This window comes from Sturnira hondurensis, unplaced genomic scaffold (assembly GCF_014824575.4).
Source record: "Sturnira hondurensis isolate 20B ecotype Veracruz unplaced genomic scaffold, ASM1482457v3 Scaffold0004152, whole genome shotgun sequence".
In the NCBI taxonomy this organism is placed as follows: Eukaryota; Metazoa; Chordata; class Mammalia; order Chiroptera; family Phyllostomidae; genus Sturnira; species Sturnira hondurensis.
The window spans coordinates 6,816,497-6,838,190 of record NW_028076783.1 but is presented as its reverse complement, the minus strand read 5'-3'; the positions used below and the strand labels follow the sequence as shown (position 1 = coordinate 6,838,190).

The following is a 21,694-nucleotide window of genomic DNA, read 5'->3' as shown; positions in this document are numbered from 1 at the left end:
ACCTCTGTGCCCTACTGTGATCAAGGAGCCCCCTCCTGGGTCTCAGGCCCTCATATGCCAAGGCCTTTCCAACCCCCCCTGAGTATCGAGAGAGCAGCTGAGGGTGGCATTTGATCCGGGCCATCTATTTTTGTGCCTGCCCTTCAGTAACTGATAAAATGTTGCTCTCGGTAGAGCTGATGTGTTGAAATGGTGAGTGTTGATGTCAGGTGGTTTCTGTGATCGGATATCTTCGTTCTTGACCTCACACAGGGGCCTGGGACCAGGAAAGTAGCTCTTGGTGGTTTGCCACTGCCCCTCCCCTGGAGCTGGACAGAAAATCCTGGTCGTTGTCTGATGCCCCAGCGATGTGGTCTCATCTTGGGGCTATTACAGAAAAAAACGCCTATGTTGGCATTTTCTTGCTTTTGTGTGCTGCCCCATTTATCTCATTTGGCTTATTGAGTGCCTACTATGTGCTGGGCACCATGCTAGGCACGGGGGAAACAGCCGTGAACGAGACAGGCACAGCCCCTGCTCCCACAGAGCTGTTAGCTGGAGAAGGCAACGATGTGCAAGTAGGCAAATGCAACACAGGAAACAGTTCTGGAGAGGGACGGGGGTGACGGTGACACATAATGCCACTGAATCGCATTCTTAAACTCATTACACTTTCTGTTAGGTATATTTTAGCATTATTTAAGAAAATACTTAAAAATGGAAGATATCAGAGAATAAGAAGCACAGGGAACAAGAGCAGGGTGATGGGTAAGAGAGAGAAGGGGTGGCCACTTTAGGATATAGTGTTCAGGAAGGCCCGCCTGGGAAGGACACTTAATCTGGGCCAGGGATGGGATAAGAAGGGACCAGCCATGCAGGGATGAAAGACAGGGGAGGCGGTCCAGGCCTAGGGAGCTACCAGCACAGAGGCCCAGGAGTGGAGGCTCAGGCTTCACAATAGTCCTTGAGGGAGCTGGTGTCTGGAGATGTCTGGAGGCCAGGTGACTCCCTGTACTGAGCAAGTGAGCAGCCAGGGCAGCTCTGCCTCAACAAAGCTTAACAACAGAAACCTGCAGAGGCCTGGAAGCTCACAAAGCACTGCATTCGAGAGGCCCTTGAATTCAAGTGCATAAAATCGACTACAATCACAGACGTGCACAATTGTGTGAGTTGCACTGCCCCTACAACACCTTGGCTTGCTTGCTTGTTCCACGGAATGTGTTTTAAGCTTTTGTTTTAAAATTTTAAAAAAAATGAAACACACTTCATCTTCCCAGGCCTGAGGTAGCTTGCACCTACTAAAAGGCAGCCCCTAACAGGTCCCAGGAAGTGCAGCAGAGAGAGGGGTTAGCTAATGGCACCCTTAAACCTCGGTGTCCGGGAGAGGAGACTGGACTCTGCACAGCCACCTGCCAGGACACTCAGGGGCTGGTCTGTTCCCAATAACCTCATCTGGGCACAGCTGCAGAGACTTCACAGATCTCTTTTGGATAAGGGGCTGTTTGCAGGCAGCAGGGAGTAGGAAAGGAGATGCCTGGGCAAGATAATACCCTCTTCAGGAGGCTCTCTGTTCGTACTTTCCTTGCCTTTTTGAAGAGGGAAGAAGCTAACACAAAACAGTTTGGTGTACAGACCACAACTGTTGAGAAAGTGGCCTGTCACTGTGGAAATTGCTTTGGATAGGGACCCTGGAGATCCTAGTTTGTGTCCTGGCCCTGCCAGGAAGGAGTTGTCTGTGTGGATCACAGGTGACCCCGTGTTTGTTGCTTTTTTCCTCTGCAGAATAGGCATTAGCTGTCCCAGGGCCCCCAGCCTCGGTTCCGCAGCTGGGCGATCCACTGCATGCATTTCCTTCCTCGCCGCAGAGGTGGGAATCCATACACAGTAGTCACCTTTCCTGATGAGAGTGGGGACCGCAGCTGGGGGCGGAGGTATGGGGAGGGGAATTCCAAGAAAAATGTCAGTGAAAACCCACAACCATAAAGCATAATACCTAACATTATCTTTTAATGACACCATATGACATGTCCATTTATTTTGTCAGACTTCTGCTGTAGGACTGCTTCTGCCACCATCACTGGAAATCCAGGTCATCTCCCTGCACCGCCCACACTCACAGTGTGGGGGCTCTGGTCCTGGAGAGGGGAATCAGTCAGAGGGGTCGGGAAGTGAGGCTCCTGTCAAGCAACCCGGGTACAGCACCCGCCCAGGTTCTTGCCAGTTTCTCCTCATCTTTTACAGTCATTTCACCGACACATAATTTCATAGAACTTTTTTTAAGCTCCACTTTTTTTTAAAGCTCCACTTTTTAAAAAAGATTTTATTTATTTATCTTTAGAGGGGAACGGAAGGAGAGAGGGAGAGAAATACCAATGTATGGTTGCCTCTCATGCGTCCCCTGCTGGGAACTGGCCTGCAACCCAGACATGTGTCCTGACTGGGAATCGAACCGAGATCCTTTGATTCACAGGCCTGAACTCAATCCACCGAGCTATGCCAGCCAGGGCTTAGAACTTTTTTTTAAATGTCTCAACTTTTAAATCCATCTACAACCTTCAACTTAGTTTCCCTTCAGTTTGCTTCTTTAGTATTCATATTTTCTGTGCATGAACCATTTAGTTAAATTTTGTAATTATAGCAGCCAGTGGGTTTGGAAAGAAACATGACTGATCCCCAGTAGCCAAACAACCCCGCTGGAGGGAGCAGACGTGTGGGTGACCTAGACCATGTTCTCTGTGGCTCAGGGGCACCTTGGGCGTTTTTATAGGAGGAGGTAGAGGGTGTTGGTTAACCTGGCTGGTTGGTTAGGTGGAGGCTGGTTATGGGAACTTCCTTCGTACCCAGGGCCTGAGAGGACCTGGTTAGGATAAGCATTGGCTGCAAGTAACAAAACCTCCTCCGCCCCCCAAAATGACAAAAAGTTCAACAAGCTCCAAGTGCAGTCCTCTCTCACATCCCAAGAAGCTATCCCAGGGCCAGTTTGGCATGTCACAGCATGACGGACCTCGACTTCCTCCCTCCTATTGTCCTGCCTACCCCAGGTCTCCAGTAACTAACCAGTCATCCTCCCCGGCTGGCTGGGTCTGGCCTGGCCCTATAGCCCAGTTCTGAGCACTGGACTCTGTTTTTGTTCTCTGGGCTGGAAAACCCTCTCTCACCAGGCCTGGTGACCTTCAGTCGGGTTGTCTTACCCTAAGCCCTGAGCAGACAGCTGCATGGCTGGGACTTAGGGCCCCACTGTAAAGGGCTAAGCATCACAAGGTTGTAGCCGGCAGGTGTGGGGCCAGATGCTTCCACCTGGAAAAGGTCTTGGATGCCAGGTTGAGATGTTTAGCTGTGAGTGTTTTTGTGGGAGATCCTTTCGATGATCTAGTTTAGCTCTAAGTTCAGTTTGTCCTTTAAAGCGGAGCTCGGAGCCCCTCCATTTCCTACCTTGTGTTGAGGATCCCTAGTCTTATTTCAGAGGGTGCTGTCAGCATTCCTGTGGGGACTAAGAACAATTAGTTCTCCTTGTTCTAGAAGCCTCTTTAGGACTTTTGAACTAATTTAAAAGACAATAGAAAGATTAGATCTTTTTAATGTAAGAGAGATGAATTAGTCATAACTTTTTCATTGATAGGTGACAGAAACTGCAACTGGCATGTAATCTAGAAAGAGAATTTACTCAAAATTGCAGAGTACAAGGAAGAGCCTGGCTTCAGGCATAGCTGGATCTGAGTGTTTAAATTATTATTATTATTTGTAATCTGGTGATGTACCTCTTTCTGTTTCATGGGTCTGTATGCCCTGTGCTGGCTTCATTCTCAGACAGGCTATTCCCAGGTAGTGGCAAAGATGACTGCTAGCTTCTCCAGAAGTAGATTCAACCAGCTGAGCCCCTTTGTCCGAGTGCTCCAGCACATTCCTGGTGTTCACTCTGATCACCTCTGAGCCGTCAAACCAGTGGTTGTGGTCACTGGACAAAGCACATCCATTAGCCAGATTGGGTTTACTTGGACCTCCTGGGGGGAGGGGAGGGGTGGCTTCCCTAAGGAAAATCCGTGGGCTGCCATTAGGAAGGGGGATGGGTGCGGGGCCAGCCAAGTCGTAGAGGTAGGAAAAGAGAAGAAACATTTGTAGAATGAAATGGCTCTGTGGAGACTTCACGAATACTTGCCTCCCTTCCTTCCTAGAAGGGAAGTAGAGGCACAGGGCCATAGGCCTGGACCGGACCAGGTCTCAAGGATCAGTAGTGGCTGCTCAGGTCCCGTGCTGGGCAGGCTGGGGGCTGAGCAGGAAGTAGAGCCATGACCGGTCAGGCGTATCCATGGTAAGCGAGGCTGGAGTGGGGGCCCCAGTGCCAGATACCTGCTGCAGAGGAGGCTTCCAGCTGGTGGTAGGGTAGTGCGTGGGGTGTGCAAGATGGTGGCCAAGAAGTCTGTGAGGCCCAGGCGGGGGCCCTGCCCCCCACCAGCCTGGGCAGGCCGGCAGAGAGCCAGTGTGGTCTGGCTGTCAGGGCAAGGTCATTCCTTCAACAGAAACCATGAGGGGTGGTGACACTGTGACCTTGGGCTGGTCAAGGCTGAAGAAACACAGGCTGAGAGAGCCAGTAGGTTCAAGACTGAGGGGAAAGGTCAGACAACAAATTCAAGAAGCATCAGCCCTCTGAGAACCTCCGTTTTCCCATCAGTCAAATGGCAATGCTGACCTCTGACTACTTCCTGCATCTTGGGAAGGTACCAACGAGACCATGGCTGTGCATTTCAACTGTAAGTGCTACATCTGTGATTATCATACGTGGGGGGTGTCTGACACTTCTAGGCTCCAACCTGGGTTACTTTATCTTTGTCAAAACCCTGGGAGATAGGATACCTTCCCCGCACCCCCATTTTGCCGATAGAAACTGAGGTGGCAAAACGGGTGCTCTGACCTCTAAGCGTTGGCATTAGGAGCAAAGCCAGGGCCTCGCTCTTTGTCCTCCTTGCCCAGGCCTCTTTCCATTTCAAGACAGTCCTTTTCTCTGTACCTTTGTGTCTCCCTCTGGAAATTATTTGTTCACTAAATGCTGAATTTTACTTCACTAGTACCCTCAAGCCTATGTGGATCTCAGAAACTAGATATGTGTGGACTTATATCAAATGCTTGAGCGAGAGCGTCCATATGGTTTGTCTGTTGATGTTCTCTTTTCCAGAAGAGGTGGCGAGAGCCCGGGTGAGGGGGTGACTCATTGGAGCATGCATAGTGAGTAGGGACAGGCCCAGATGCCATGCTGTGTCCCTGCAGCCACCCCCAACTCCTCCTGCTTCCTTCCACTCGGTAGCTCTGAAAACGTGCTGTGGGCCAGGCATCGAGTAAGGTGATTTGCCCATCACAGCCAGGAGAGCAGAGCCACCAATTTTCCTTAAAGATGCATTCTTTCTTAAGCAGGGAATCGATTTCCACCAAGATGCACAGGCTTCCAATGAAGCCACTTATGTGAATCTGGATGAAGCATCATTAATTCACTGCCAGAGGCATTTATATCTCTGGCTTGGGGCAGCCACAGCCCCTTTCAGAGTGGGGTGGGGTGTTGCTGGAGAAATGGATAGGGAAGGCCCAGCAACAAGGGGGGTGCCATAGCAGGGGTATGAGCAGGCCTGTGCGGGGGAGGGTGCCCTGGGGGCTGTCCGATGAGGCCGGTGCACAGTGCAGTACATCTAAACCCAGACCTGTCCTGCTCAGCCATGAACTTGAGCACTTGAGGGAAGCAGGGCCCTGGTGCTACCCTGTGGGTGCAGGGTTCTTGCAAAATGCCAGTTAAGACATTTGACCTAAATTCGGATAAAAGCCTTTTTCCTGTGTCAAGTTGAGCTAATAATATACATTTATTCATAATTTATGAGGCCTAGTAAGTGGGAACAATTAAGGAAAAGGCTCAGCCAACATCTATTTCTTCCAAGTGTCACATAAAGCCTTTTTTTTTTGTTCTGTAAGGCAGGTCCGCCCCCTCTGCCTGCTATGAAATGCTGTTGTTCTTGTTATTTTAGAAGATTTTTGTTATCATTACTGTGAGCTGCTGTTTCTTGGGCACTGGCCAAGAGAGGCTATACCATTCCCTTATTTCCTCTTAACAGTACGAGGTGGGTGGGGGTTCCCATTTCACAGGTGAGGCAGCTGAGCCCCAGAGAGGCAAGGAGGTTCACCCAAGCTTTCCTAGCCGCTGAGCCGGGATTATGACTCAGGGCCACCAGACGCCGGGGCCTGTGGGACTGTTTCCAAGCTGGCCTCCCTGAATGGTCAGCACAGCCCTTGGGTTGGTGACTGTTAAACCTGGGAGATCAGTGATTGCCCTCTGACTCAGGGGGCCTGGGGGAGGCCTGAGCACCTGCATTGTTTCTCACACGGCCCCAGGTGTCGCTGCCCCTGCCAGTCCCGGGCCCACACCCTAGAAGCTCTGGTCAGTCTGTGATGTTACCAGAGTCTGCACCTGCCACTGCCAAGAGGGCTGATGGCCTTCTAGACCTTTCCGTGTGCATTGCAATTGTGTTACGGTACACAGAGAAAGGCGCGGCCTGGATTTCTCTTTACACATGTGGGATAATATTCTCCCTGATAATCTGTAGTTTCGTTTTTTATTTAGTGTGTCTTAAAGAGCGTATACACCTGCCTCATCCTCTTAAACAGCACTGTAACGTTCCATGGCACAGGTGATGTTCGTTTTACTTGCCTCTGTTTAGTGATGGGTTGCCTTCCACATTGTAGACTTCACAGATATCCCCATAAAACCCCAGGGACCATGAGTACGCCTCCACAACACAGTGACCACTTGATAACATTAGCCATTATTATTATTGCTGTTTTCTGGGTTTATTATTCGTACTGAGGGACTGTTGCCTCTGAGAAATCCCCTTTCCACTGGCGGCATGTAGGCAAAGGAGTAGGTCTCTGTTTATGGATTCTAGAGAAGTTTTTAGTAAAACATTGCTGGTAAGAGAAAGGGGCTGCATGGGCGGGGCCTCGCTATGCAGGAGAGCAGGGGAGAAGGGAGAGAGCCGTGGGCAGGGTCGTACTGCCAGGGCCTGGCTTGGCTCCTGGTGGATTCAACAGTTGCAAGAGGGTGGGGCAGAACTTTACATTTCTGGGCCACTTGGCAAAACTGGGCCTTGGCCAAGGGCAGCTAAATGTCCAAGCTGGCAGCATCATGAGTAAGACGGTCCCCACCTGGGTCCAGCCAAGCTCAGCTCTGACCAGCCTCCTTCCTTCCTGTCTCCTCAGGGTGGGGGATCCGGGGAGGAGCAGCTTTGCGCCGACTTTCCGGAGCTTGACCTCTCCCAGCTGGACGCCAGCGACTTCGACTCGGCCACCTGCTTCGAGGAGCTGCAATGGTGCCCCGAGGGCTCCGATACAGAGCCCAGCCAGTACAGCCCCGACGACTCAGAGCTCCTTCAGGTACGTCCTTCTCAAGCCCTGCCCTCTGTCTCCTGCCTAGCCGTGTCCCTCTCTGTCCCCAAAAGCCTGCCTCCGACTTGCACCTCCTTTTTCTGCACTTGCTCAGGCAAAGACCACCGCAGCTTTTAGGGCTACGTCTCTTGCCCTGTATCTGCACTTGACCTTGGCAGCTCTCTTTCCTTGCCAGGACTCTGGAAAGTGAGGGCAGGGAAGAGCCCAGCCCCTCTGTGGGTCAAGCAGGTTCCAAGTCCTCCCTTCCCTATAGCATCTCACTCAATTCTCATCTCTATCGTGTGAGGCAGGTGCCATCATTTCTCCCTTTTGCAGATGAGGAAACTGAGGCTTGGAGAACTGAAGTCATGTGTCAAGGCATTTATCTGTTTGAATCAGATTCAGATCCAGTTTGCCTGCCTCCTCCAAGCCAAGGCTGTATAGTCATGATGACGCCACAATGAGAATGCTTCCCATTTACTGAGCCAGTGCTCTGTGGCAGGACTGTCCCTGATTGTGGATATCAATGCGGTTAATTCTCTTAACATGGCTCAGAAATAAGTGCAGTTAGAAGGTCTTTCAAAGAGGTAGTGCTGAGAACCAATACAAATGTCTCTGATCCTGTGTGCTCCTGCACCCGGCCTCAAGGCACATAATGGGCAATGCTTCCTTTAAGAAGCCTTCTAACATGCCCTGGCTGGCGTAGCTCAGTGGTTGAGCGAGGGCCTGTGAACCACATGATCGTGGTTCGATTCCCAGTCAGGGCATATGCCTGGGTTGCAGGCCAGTTCCCAGCAGGGGACTCATGAGAGGCAACCATACATTGATGTTTCTATCCTTCTCTCCTTCCCTTCCTCTCTAAAGATAAATAAATAAAGTCTTTTTTTAAAAAAAGCAAGAAGAAGCCCTCTAACACGGAATAATGTGATGTCTGAGGTTTGCTTCAGAATAAACCAAGCTCTGCATGCATTCATGTGTGTGGGTGTGTTGATGGCCTGGAGGGTAATAAATGAAAGAAGACTGGCCATGCTGTTGAAGCTGGGTGATAGGTGTATTTGAATCCATTATTCTTACCTTGAAATGTGCTCCCCCACAAAGATTGGGGGAAGAAGACCTAGCTCGCTGCACCTGTCCGGAAATATAGTAACAGCAACAAGGCACTGTGTCAGGTGCCATGCTGGCGTGCCACGAGCCTCGGCTCAGATAGTCCTGAGGTTTATATTGTTGCTTCTAGGAGTGTTTATGGAGTTTGCTGTGTGTGTGTCCGGCACTGCCTTCATCAGTGGATGGGACAGTCTGAGGGAGACCGACCCTCAATCAGCTAACACATAAGCAGACTGCAGTCACTGTGACAGGGGCACAGAAGGAAATAAGCAAACCTGGGCTGAGAAGGGGCTCTAACGATGGCGCGGTCAGGGAAGAGCTCTTTGGGGAGGAGGTGCTGCAGCTGAAGGGTGAGAAGGAGCCTCGTGAAGACCAAACAGCAGGGACAGCTTTCCAGGAAGGGGAAGCAGCAAGTGCAGAGCCTGGAAGCAGGAGCGCGGACTGTGTTGGGAAACAGAAGGGCGGAAGGTAGAAGCTAAGGGGAAAATGCCAGGAGGTAAAGCCAGAGAGGTAGGCAGGGGCCAGATCCGGCAGGGTCTTGTGGGCTGTGGTAAGGAGTTTGGTTTTTTCCCCCAAGGCTGTTCTAATCTGTAAGTGAAGGACCCATTTTACAAGTGAGGAAAGTGAAGCTCAGTGAGGTTGAGTAACTTGCCCAAGGCCCCCCAGCTAGGAAGGGCCAGGGTAACAACTAATCCCGGGACCCACACCCCTCGCAGCTGCATACTCAACCTCCCCACCACCCTCGTGAGGACCAGTGGGGCTGGGCTCTAGGTCTGGGTCCATCCGGTGAACTTCATTCTTTATGGGAACAGCAGGAACGGGCCCTGTGCTCTGCTGCTCCCGCCCACAAAAAGGCTTGACCTCCAGAGAATGCTTTTAGGTTGTGGACTTGATGAGTGAGAGGGGTTTAGATGCTGCCTGGAGGCCACCCCACTAAACTATACAGGCCCCAAAATATTCAGAGACTGGCCAGTCCCACTGACATGGTCCTGCCAAGGTCCTACTATGTGCATGCTGACATGGTCTCTGGTACAAATCAGCCTGCTGTGGCCCCGGTCTCCCAGGCCAGCAAGGGAGGCAGAGTCCTCCAGATGTGAGGGCTGCGCAGAACTCCGCCCACCCAGGCCCTCTCCCGTTCAGGGCCACTTGCTCTCTCAAGACGAGGCCAGCTCCACTCATTATATTCACTGTACCTCTGTGCCTGTGGTCGTATGACCAGTGCCTGGTTCTTCCCCTGCCGCATGGTCAGCCCCCGAGGGTGGGGGCTGGTACTGTGCTCTGTTATCGTCCCAGGCTCTGCACAGAGCCTGGCACTTCTCGGGACTTCATACACATGTACTGAATGACTACATCCTTCAACGCCCGGCTCTCCCGCCTGCTCCTTCTAAGGCAGTTGGTTGGTTGCTTCCTCTCCTGGGTTCCCGTCTCATGTGTGTATGTGTGCGCATGCGCGCGCCCATGCATGTGTCTCTGTGTGTCCTTTAGACTTTGAGCTCCTTGAGGACAAATGGCAGTTTATTCACTAGGGCCCTCAACCATTGTCAGGACTCAATCATATGTGTTGAATGAAGGCACCAATTGTAATATTTTCTTTCCTGCCAAGTACCAGACATGACCCATTCCACGACCTTGAGCCAGGACTCCGGGACTGTGGGCTCTGTCCTCCCTCTGCCTCGGGCTGGGGCGGTTTCCTCGTTTGACGGGTGGGACTCACAGAGCCCACTGCCTTCTGTTTGAGCTGTGTTCTGAGTCAAATGACACCGTTGCTACGGACACGGGCTGGGAGAGTGGAGAACAAGTTACTGTGATGGGTTTGAGAGCCCTCGGGGGCAGGGACAGTGCCCTCCAGCTGTCGGTGCGCCCAGAGCCCTAGGGTCAGGGGCACGACAGGAACTTTGTGAGCATTTTTGGAGGGGCGGGCATTTGGTCGTTCTGTCACAACGTGCTGTAGGGCCTTGGGCAGGTAGCTTCCTTCGGTTGGGCCTCAGTTTCCCCACATGAGGAATGAGGGAGGAAGATGGACTTAGTCAGTGGCTCTTAATCTGTTAGGGGAGAGTCACGGGGCCCTCTTACCCTCGGGTGAAATCTGTGGACCAAATCCCAGTTAAGAAGGTGGGGGCTGATTTCCTGGGTATCCTGAACCCCAGTTAAGCCCCCTGGACAGCAGAGGATTTCTGAGTGTCCTTCTGTCCCTAATAGCCTAAATTCTGTTCTGTGACATTCCTTCAAGCCACCCTGGGCCCAAAATGAAGTGTTTTCCCTGAGATTTCATAGACTTCTTTTCCTCTAGCTCGAGATCAGTTCAGGAAGGTTGGGGTGGGGCTGAGTCTATTAATATCCCTTCCTCAGCTGATTAACTCTCCATTAATTTACACTCCGTTTCCAAGCAGAGCTGGGAGAGTCGAGCTAATGGGCCCAGGAAGAGGAGAAGGGTGGCCCGGCCCCTGGAACGTATTGCCCTAGGGCGCTGGTGGGAAGGCGCTGTGGGCAGGAGTGTCCCTGCTCCCAGGCTGGGTCAGAGCCCCCAGCCGCAGCTGGGGCAGCTCTCGGGGGGGGGGGGGGGGGGGGGGGGGGGGGGGGCTGGGGAGATGGCAGGGGCCTTTTGCTAGTCATTTTGTTTACACCGGCCTGTGGGGGGCGTCTTGAGGCCTCTGCCAGTTTGAGTTCATTTTTGTACAGTGCCTGGCACACAAGAAGTCCGTGACCCCTCCTCTCACTTACTGTCTCATGGGACCTTGATGAGTCTCCTACCTGGACCTTCATTCTGCCCACCCTAAAAAAAATGGCAGATCAGTGTCCTAGTGAGTGCCACCTCTGCTGGATTGGCGGTGGCGGCTGGGAGGGCTGCGTTAAGAAAGATGCTGGCGTGGAAGGAACAGCCACATCTGGGTAGCAGTAAGGGGAGTGGTAGCACTCAGGTCAGACGTCTAACATCCCGGTCACTGTGTGATCCCTGAGGGATCGGCTGATGGTTGTGATGGGCTGCTCTGGGCCATTGGCTACCTCTGTGAAAGAGGGAGCTCTCATTCCATCCAGTGCTGGGTGACATCATTTCTGAATAATGTCCCTCTAAGAATCTATTCTTTGAAACCCTAATCTCGGTCTCTCCTCGAAGCCAGAATTCATTGCTTGGGTCATTCATTCTTCCATTCAAAAACTTCTGCCTGAATGCCTCCCATGCTCCAGGCGTGGGCAGGCGTGGAAATACTTCCGTCATGTCTGCCAGGCTTGCCTTCCTAGTAGACCTGGGAGGGAGGTTGGCCAGGGCTCATGGGCTCCCTGGTTTTTTTAAAGATTTTATTTATTTATTTATTTTTAGAGAAAGGGGAAGGGAGGGAGAAAGAGAAGAAGAGAAACATCAATGTATGGTTACCTCTCACACATCCCCTACTGGGGACCTGGCCCGCAACCCAGGCAGGTGTCCTGACTGGGAATCAAACCAGCAACCCTTTGGTTCGCAGGCTGGCACTCAATCCACCGAGCCACATCAGCCAGGGCTCATGGACTCCCATTTTACAGCCAAAGCAACGAGGCTTAGAAGAAGGAAAACACTTGTCTAATATTACCCTATGGTAGCAGAGCCCCACGAGTGGTCATTGACTCCCAGGTTTTAAGACCATAATGTGCAGTCAGGCTAGACAGATTGCTCTGGGAACACAGGGGACTCTGGTCTTTGGGTGGCAGTGGGGGTCATTTGAGTGAGCTCCACTGCACTCCTGAGCCAGAGTCCATGGGTCCAGATCTGCCCTTGGCTGCCCCTCCCCACCCCATCCCCAGAGCCTGGGTCAGACCCAACCAAAACCTTCTTTTGACCTTTCTTTTATTCTTAGCTGTGTTCCAAAAATTACAAGCCCGTTTGTTCTCTTTCCCCCATGTCCCCCCTTTGAATTACTCAGCTGCTGCTCCGGCTGCAAGGCCTGGAACAGATTCAGTGCGGCCAAAATGCCCGTCACGAGATGTGTGTTTCGGATGAACTTCCTGAAGAAAGGATAAACAGCCTGACCTGGGACAGGAAAGAGCGCTGGGGGAGGCGTCATGTGACAGAATGTGCTCCCCTCCAGAGCCGGCCCAGCAGCCAGGGTTGACTGCATGAGGCTCTTGCTGCCCCACCTAGAAGCAGTGAGGTCTCCACACTGCGGGCCTCTGGCGTGGGGGCTGGGCGCGGGTGCCTGGCTGGGCTGGGTGTGTGCTGGCCGACCCTCCTTGTTGCAGTTCTCAGACATCAGAGAAGGAAGGGTCTTGGGTCATCTGTGCTCAGTGTAAGCCCTGCCTCTGCCCTGGATTTGCTGTGTGACCCTGGACTCCTCACTCAATCTCTATGAGCCTCAGTTTCCTCAACTGTAAGACAGAGGTTAGAATAGTGCCCCCCTTATGAGTTGTCATGAGGCAGTATTTACAAAGCTTCTCTGTCCCTCTTCTCAGCCAAAGTCTTTGTCCCGGGCCTTTGGACTCCCTTTCCCCTCTGCCTGGAAACGTCTTCCCTCTGCCCTTTGCCTGACCAGTGCGTCCTCATCTTTCAGCCAGAGTTTAAGCTTCAGCTGCGTGGGGCAGCTTTCTCTGACCCGCAGAATAGTCTCCACCCCTCACTGTGTCCTCAGTCTCTGTCACAGCTTCCTCTCATTTTCTTCCCAGCCTTTGTCACTCTCTGAAATGATCTTGTTTCCTCGTTTCACTCTTTTCTCCACTGGAGTGTAAGCTCCATGAGGGCGCAGGCTGTACCAGTTTGGGCTGTATCGCCAGGACCCAGGAAACACCAGGCACAGGGTAGCCATTCGGCACATGTATGTTAGGGAGGGATTGTCCCCACCACCACCACCATTCCATCATCATCACTATCACCTTCATCATCCCCATCACCACCACATCATCATCTCCACCGTCATCACAGTGCTTATCGTGGTAGTAGTAGCAGCAGTAGGAGAAGTACTAGTACTAGTAATATAATGAGTACTTACTATTGCCAGGCACTATTTCCTAAGAGTCTTATATAGGTTAACTTATTTGGTCCTCAACAATAACCTTATGAAGTACGTAGCATTGTTGTTCCATTCGGCAGATGAAGAAACTAAGTAACTTGCCTAAGGACCCGTAGCTGAAAAAGTATTGCTTTTGGGGTTCCACCCCAGCTCTCGAGCCCGAACTCCTGACCACCAATCTATCTTCCTCTTTGTGCGTGAATGAGGCGAGCAAGCCCTGGAAACTCACAGGGACATGGTAGCCGTGGTCCTCATTGTCATGGATGCTGCTACCAGGACCATAAACCAGCCTTGGGCCTATGTCCTAGGGCTTGGGCTCAGGGGACTGAGGTGTGGAGCTACTGTCCGGTGGAGCGTTCAGGTGTCTCCCACGCTGATGAACAGGAGACTGGGACCCCCCAGGGCAAGGTCGTTTTCAGTATTACCTGTGCCTGCTCATCAACTTCAGAGGTTCGTGGCGTCAATAACGCATTTCCTGGGTATCTGCAGCACTCCTGAGAGAGTCTGTGGGGGAAGCATCCTCGAGGGGCTGGCGGGAGGGCAGTGATGGTGCAGCTGCGTGCGCACAGCAGGTTCCCACCAGGGAAATGGCGGAGCCCAGGGTACTGACTCACCTCGCTCCCTCTCTGTCCCACTGTGCTCCCTGCTTCAGATCATCGATGGTGAGAATGAGGCTCTCCTGGCAGCGCTCTCCAAGACCCTGGATGACATCCCTGAAGACGATGTGGGCCTGGCTGCCTTCCCAGCCCTGGACGGTGGAGAAGCACCATCTTGCACTTCAGTTTCACCTGTCCCCTCCTCTGCGCCCCCTAGCCCCTCCCTGGAGAGCCCTCTGGCCCCTGCCCCTGAGGGGGACGAGCTCTCACTGGTAAGAACCTATTTCCAGGTGAAGTAGTGGTGGTGGCCCGGGATGTGGTGCCTGGTGGTAGGGCTGGTGGGTGTAGGGAAACCAGCTCCAGCCCCTGCAGTGGTCTCCATGCATCAGTGGCAATGGGATTCACAGCAGACAGCCCCGGATGGGGCCTCCCTGGGCCTCACCTTTACCACCTGTGCAGCTGGACTACCTACCCAGTCTTCAAGAGCATTTTGTAGGCCCTTGGGGATTCCATGGATTGCTCTTAATTGTGTGGCAAAATCTTGAAATTGCATGCAAACATTTTCCTAAATATGATACATAAACACACAGCAAAAATTCAAGCAGGAAATGTGGACGGTTGGAAGCAAAACTTTCTTACCCATCTCACAATTGCTTTTTCCTTCCCCAAAGGTTACCATGGTTACTGATCTGCTATATGACTTTCCTTTTCCACCTTTTTTTAAATACTCCAAAAAGGGAGCCTACATTATACACTGCTCTGCACCTTGCTTTTCTCAGTGAACTGTTGCTGTTTCGGAAATAATTTAAGATGAGCCCAGGTAGCTCCGTTTCATCTTTTTTCTTGGCTGCACAGCGTCCCTTTGTAAGGATGTACCATAGCTTATTTAACCAGTCCCCTCATTGATGGATTTTTATGTTGTTTCAACTCCTTTGTTGCTACGGCGCTGTAGTCAGCATCCTGGTGCAGTGGCCTTTGCACATGTAAGTGGACAAGTTTCCCGGGAATGGTATTCTTAGGCAGACAGATACTTCCCGATTGCCCTCCAGAGGGGTTGGCCTGGTTCGTCCTTGCATCAGCCGAGGCTAAGTGCTCTGTGTGTGAGTGTATGTGGCATGTGGGAACCTGCACATTGAATCGCCACTTTCTGGGGAGAGGGTCTCAGGTTTTATCAGATTCTCTAAGGGGTGTAGACCTCAACAGTTGCCCTTGAGTTAGGCTGAGGGTACAAAAGCTGAGATGTCATGGGGTATAAAGTCCAGCTGTACTCACCTGTCTTGGGCTCCTCACCTTGGGGCTAAGGTTGCCAGGGCCCATGAGATTCAGAAAATCAGAGCCTGTGGGAGCTGGGGAGGGGTCTTGGGTCACGGAGAGTTCTGAGCTGAAAAGACTCTTGGCAACCATCAAGCCCAGCGATGGGGAAGGAAGTGGAGACCCAGACCCTTCTGTGGTCACAGCAACCTGGTGTGCCAGGGAGCACTAGAACCCAGGTATTCTGCCTCCTGGTCCAGGGCCCCTTTCCTTCTTTCCTGCTGCCTTTGTTTTCCAAAGGTGCATACCATTTAGTAAGCACCTCGTATGTGCTGGACACACAAGTGTGTTCAACCCCACATTGTGGATTTTCTGATAAGTAGGAGTCCTGCTTCCTTTCAGGCTGCAAATCAGACCCATGGGTTCCAGTCCCCACCCCACCAATTAATGCTTGTGTGTCCCTAACTTCTCTGACTCAGCTTCTTGGTCTATAAGGTGGGGTCAAAAATAGTGCGTACCTCAAAGGCCCTTAGGAGGAATGCAGTAGGTAATACATGTAAAGTACCTAGTGCAGTGCCTGGCACATAGTATTTGCTCAATAAATGCTCTCCAGGGAATAGTCCGGGCCAGACTGGTAGTAGCAGCAATGAAAGGAATTCTCTGCCATTTCTCTGTGGGGCTCAAAGGGGACCAGACCTCTGAGAGACAGAGAGTAGCCCTGGCTGGTCACAGTCTGTTCCCTCCCGGGCCTTAGGTTGCCTTCTTTCCAAATGTTTTTGAGCACCTGTTTCAGGCACTGTGCTAGGCAAACAGGAAACATACCCTCTAGACTCCCAGCACACTGACAGAGTTTGGAAGGTCTCCGCACAATGAAAGTTCTCAGTTCTTAACCTGGAGTCATGATCGCAGAGAGTCCACCATCGGATGGACAGGGACCCATGGGCCTCTTACGTAACCTGTGCGTTTTCTGAGCCCAGTAGCTTCTTGTGTATTCTTAGAGGGACTCCTGAGTCAAAAAAGATTCATCTCTAGTCATTTAATCTGCCTGCCCCTGCTACAGCAATGGAGAAACCAAGACCTAGAGAGGGAAAGGACTTGCCTGAGGTCTCATGGTAAAGGGGGGCCGAGCTGGGCCAGAACCAGGTCTCTCCAGCCCATAGGACTTTCTCTGTCTGTGTCAGAGAACCACAGATGTGTATGTGTTGGTCTGGGGTCCAGGAGCAGTGGTGGGAACCCTCCAGCTCCTAGGGGAGTGTGGAATTTTTCCCTGCTTCCTGGGCCTTTGGCACTCCCTGCTGGGGTGACCTATGGGGCATGACCCTCAAGAAATCACTCCATGCTTTGGCAAAAACCTGTCATACCTCCTGACCTGTTTGCAACCTCAGCTGTGAAAGGACCCCGCCCCCCACTTTCTCCGCAGGGAAACGTTGAGCGTCTGCACTCTGGGTGTGGAAGTGTCTGAGTGTCTCGGCAATGTTGTTAAAAAACTAGAAAAGCCAGACAAGTGCAAATGTCGCATGCTTCTACTTGTGTAGGAACAGCTGGGTGGCCGGAGGTGCCCTGTACATGATGTACTGAGCACAGACAGCCAAATGTCTAACAACCCAAATGCCCGCGGACATCCCAGTAAACTGTAAATCCTTTTCAAAACCAGTTACCTAAGAAGAACGTCTGTGACTTTGAGATCTCCCATAGGATCTTGGGTAACGTCTGCCCGTTCTGTTAAAATGAGATGTATGTGCTTCATTGGGACACTGCCTCCACCTGTAGCGTGTGTGCACACGCACACACACACACACACTCACATACACAGAGGACAGTCAGGTACCACAAGGATTCTTTGCTGAGGGATTCCAGCTGATTTCCCTTTTGTTCTTTGTTTATTTATGTTGCTTTTTCAAAAAATAATTTCTTTCAAAAGTAATTCTTGCAAATGGTGAACACTATGCAGAGGTGGGCAAGAGTGTAGGCTTATACTTGTTTGAATGGGAAAAGACCCGCCGCTGGCGAGTAGTACAACAGCTTGATTAGCTCAGGCTGCCATCACAACTGTGAACCTCCTCCTGCCCGCCCTGCGTACCCTTGTGTGACTGCATCCCACCTCCTGACAGGGGCACGAGAACATGGTTCACAGTAGCTGCCTCTGGGAGGGAGAGAGGGAATCTTGGGTGGGAGGGAGACCTGCTTATATTGCCCACTTGTTAGTATTCATGTTATACAGGGTGGGGCGAAAGTAGGTTTACGGCTGTGAGTACATGAAACAGTGTATTCTTCTGTTATTATTATTATTATTAGTGTATTATTTTTTAAACCTACTTTTGCCCCACACTGTATATTGGGAACGCATTCCAGGTCACTGATTGCCTGCCCCATGCTGTCCCTATGTCCCGGCTGCGGCTCAGCCCCCCCCCCCACCTCTCTGCTTCACTGCAGCTGCAGAAGCTCCTGATCGCCACTTCCTACCCAGCATCAAGCTCTGAAACCCAGAAGGAAGGGACCCCCTGGCGCCGGGCTGGCCTCAGGTCCAAAAGTCAGCGGCCTTGTGTCAAGGTATTTCTGTGCATGCCCTAAGACATCCCCCACCACCCCCAGGCCCCAGGTGGCCCCTGGGGATGTGCAACCTTGAGTTCTTGTTAGGGGTTTCAAGTTCAGGCAACTTTGAGCTTCCCTCCGTGCTCCTCAGACAGTCCTGGTAGCTGGTGTGCTGGGTGCTTCTTGAGACCCAGGCAACCTGGGGTTCTAGAAAGAGCCTCAGACATTCTCATACATGCCCATGTTCTAGGTACTATGTTAGACACTGAGTTAGAGCAGGGACAAGGAGCATGTGGCCTGTCCTCGGGGGAGGGGGGGCTTCTTCTAATGGGGAGATAGCCCGAAACACCAGATCTCACTGTTGTGGAGACTGAGCCGCTAAGCTCCTTGGTGAGCCAGCTCTTTGCTCTTGGGGAGGCTAGGAAGTGCCCCAGGGAGGTGAGACACACCTGCCAGCCCTTTGGCCCCAGTGAAGTGGCAGGTGCGCTGCAGGAAATCGGGAGCGGAGAAGGCTGGTGAGAGCCGAGGGCCCCCAGTACCCGGCCAAGGGGCCTTCCCTTTATCTGATGGGCACTGGGAGGCTGTTGAATTTTTCTTCCTCTTTTTATTTTTTAACAGCTTTGTGGAGGTGCCACTTACATATTCACGGCACCTGTTTTAGAAGTACGATCCAGTGATTTTTAGTAAGTTTACAGTCGTGCAGCTGCAGCCACGACCACAGTCCAGTGTCAGAGCATTTCCCCCCTCCCAGGGAGATCCCCTGCGCCCCCCTTTACCGTTAATCCACGTTCCCACGCCTGCCCCCAGCCACCACTAATGGACTTCCTGGCGCTCTCACTGAAGGCTGGAGTGTGGGCGTGGGGCACAGTCAGAGCAGGGCTTTGCTGTGAACCTGGAAGGGGCACAGTCCATGTAAGGAGGCCAGTCGTTCCTTTGTTCCCCATCGCTGAGCACAGTCAGGCGCCAGGCTCTGTGCTGGAAGCTGGGGGGAAATGGATAAACCCTGGCAATTTTTTATGACCCTTTGCTGAGCCCAGTGGGCAACTGCGGGGGTAGCTCAGAGGGGAGGAGCAGTGGGAGCCTCCCACCTCACTCTGGTCTCCTTCCTTCTCCAGATGGACAGCATCCAGGAGAAGAAGGCCCCCACGATGCAGTCTCAGAGCCGGAGCTGTACAGAACTGCACAAGCACCTCACCTCGGTGCCGTCCTGCCTCCAGGCTAAAGCCTGCTCCCCAGAGAGGGGCCTGCAGCCAACAGCCCCCCTGAGTCCTCAGCTCCCTGCCAAGGATGATGAGGAGCCACGAAAGGACTGCTCAAGCCCCCAGCCAGCTCCATCCTCTCCCCTGGACTCCCCAGCACCAGGCAGGGCAGGCCCCAGCGCCCAGGTTTCCCCGGAGGACATGCAGGCGATGGTGCAGCTTATTCACTACATGCACACCTACTGCCTCCCCCAGAGGAAGCGGTCCCTACAGGCCCCAGAGCCTGCCCCTCGGCCCCGCACCCACCCCTCCAAGCAGGTCCAACCCTGGGCCCGGTCTCAGCACCCTGCCAGAGCTGCCTGGGCCGAGTTTTCCATTCTGAGGGAACTTCTGGCTCAAGATGTCCTCTGTGATGTCAGCAAACCCTACCGCCTGGCCACGCCTGTCTACGCCTCCCTGAGGCCCAAGGACAGCCAGGCCTCCCCTGGCCGCCCGTCCCCCACGGAGGAGGTGAGGAGCTCGGCTTTGCCCAAGAGCACTGGGCCCAGCCCCAGCCTGCACCCTCTGCGGCTGGGGGTGAAAGGTCATGTCAGCCGGTTGGCCAGGCAGAAGCAAGAGGAGGAAGAGGAGGAGGAAGAAGAAGAAAAAGAAGAGGAGGAGGAAGATGAGTGGGGCTGGAAAAGGCCGGGCAGAGCTTTGCCATGGACCAAGCTGGGAAGGAAGCTGGAGAGCTCTGTGTGCCCCGTGCGGCGTTCCAGGAGACTGAACCCTGAGCTGGGCCCCTGGCTGACCTTCACCGATGAGTCACTGGTCCCCTCAGAGCCCCAGGGAGCTCTGTCCTCACTGCATCTGGCTCCGGACGCCTATGACACAGGGGGGGAGCTGGGCGGCCCCACGGGCGAGGACAGCCAGGACCAGCAGCAGCTCCAGGGACCCCAGGTCCCGGCTCTGGAGAGCCCCTGTGAAAGTGGGTGTGGGGACACAGATGAGGACCCCAGCTGTCTGCGGCTCCCTACCAGAGGTAGTCGGAGTTTGTCTTTAGGAGAGGGGACTGGGTGGGATGTGGTATACCTCCTTGTGCTGAGAGCCAGGGCCCCCACATTGGGCAGATCCCTTCTCCTCTGGCTCTCAACTTTCCTCTCTGTGCAATGGGCTAGGTGGGTGGGCCTTCGGGAATTACCCACACATCTCTTAGTTTCCCATCATGCATGGGTCAGGTCCCACTTAATGAACAAGGAGTGAGGTGTCTGCCTTGATGGGGCTTATGATTTGGTGGGGAACACAGGTGATCAAAAAGTAGGCAAAAAAGGAAGATAATTGCATATTGTGATATGCACTCCAAAGAAGACTTCGTGGGTGATGGTGTGACAGAAAGTGTGTCTATAAATCCAGCTCCATGATGAAGGTGAATTTTAAAAGTTAACAATAGTGGTAAATAGTGACAGTTGTCTCTTGTTCACTGACTGTGCCAGGTGCTGGTCTAACACCAATTGTCCCTAACACCACTGTGTCCCTTCCTCACAGGAAGTGGGTGTGGTAGGTTCTGTTAGAATCTCCGTTTTAAGACATAGAAATGGAGGCNTCGTGGGTGATGGTGTGACAGAAAGTGTGTCTATAAATCCAGCTCCATGATGAAGGTGAATTTTAAAAGTTAACAATAGTGGTAAATAGTGACAGTTGTCTCTTGTTCACTGACTGTGCCAGGTGCTGGTCTAACACCAATTGTCCCTGCCAACTCCTCACAGGAAGTGGGTGTGGTAGGTTCTGTTAGAATCTCCGTTTTAAGACATAGAAATGGAGGCACAGAGATATCTAGTGACCCCTTAGCGTTAGTCCTGCCTCCGACTTGGTAGAACCCACCACCACTGGCCTTCAGCCAGATTCTTCCCCACTGTGCTACACTGTGTGGCCAGGAGGGGTCGCCCTTGTACCTATCTGCTCTTTCTGCAAAATGGAGATCTTCCAGTAATGTTGCTGAGACCCTGGGAATGGAGATGGCTTCAGGTTGTTCCTGCACTTCCCTGAAAATGGCAGAGGCTTTGGGGTCACATGCCTAAAGGGAACTGTGGTTGGTACCAATGGAAGTTGGGGTCTCCTCCTGAGGGAAATGTTTGCTTATGGTGCCATGTTGAGGAATCTTGACTTTTTTCTTTTTTTCTTCTTTTCAGACTCCCCAAGGTGCCTCATGCTGACCTTGTCACAAAGGTAGATTTGGGAAGTGATTGGTTTATTATTCTATGAGGCTTTGTCCTGTTGGGGGCCTGGGTGGCTCATCAGCCCTGAGCCTGGCCCTGTCTCCATGCCTGTTTCCTCTTTGCCTGGTGGGGTCCTCAGGAGCTGGGCTCCCTTAGAAGGGAGTTTGTTATCAGAAGCTCGTCTTTGTAGGCCCAGGGAAGGGTGGGGAGTCGAGGCCTCAGCCATTCTGTAAGCCATCCCCTTCAGCACCAGGCAAGGAGTTCTTTTCTCAATGGGAAAAGCTGGAAATGCTATGTAGCCTTGGGCAAGTCTGTCTCCCTCTCTGTTCCTCGGGTGCTCAATCTGTAAAATAAAGAGGCTGGCCATCCTTGTCCTCTGTCCACTCTCCAGTTGATCTCTCTTGTAGATTTGAGCTCCTCTAAAAGCCAAGATGGGAGGAGTCCCTAGCAAATTCTCTCCAGGC

At 52.5% G+C, this 21,694-nt stretch overlaps 1 protein-coding gene across 3 annotated transcripts in view; it reads left to right on the top strand.

Annotated features, from left to right (window-relative positions):
* Nucleotides 1-21,694, top strand: part of PPARGC1B (PPARG coactivator 1 beta) — a 102,883-nt gene that overhangs the window by 62,804 nt on the left and 18,385 nt on the right. For 2 of the 3 annotated variants that reach the window (XM_037044927.1, XM_037044928.1), the window contains exons 2-6: nt 7,213-7,386; nt 14,110-14,325; nt 17,738-17,854; nt 18,952-20,056; nt 21,204-21,240. In XM_037044927.1, coding sequence (XP_036900822.1) covers nt 7,213-7,386; nt 14,110-14,325; nt 17,738-17,854; nt 18,952-20,056; nt 21,204-21,240 — 1,649 coding nt within the window. Of the gene's footprint in view, nt 1-7,212; nt 7,387-14,109; nt 14,326-17,737; nt 17,855-18,455; nt 18,520-18,951; nt 20,057-21,203; nt 21,241-21,694 lie in introns of those variants that run through there. The other variant, XM_037044929.1, reaches the window with a different exon arrangement.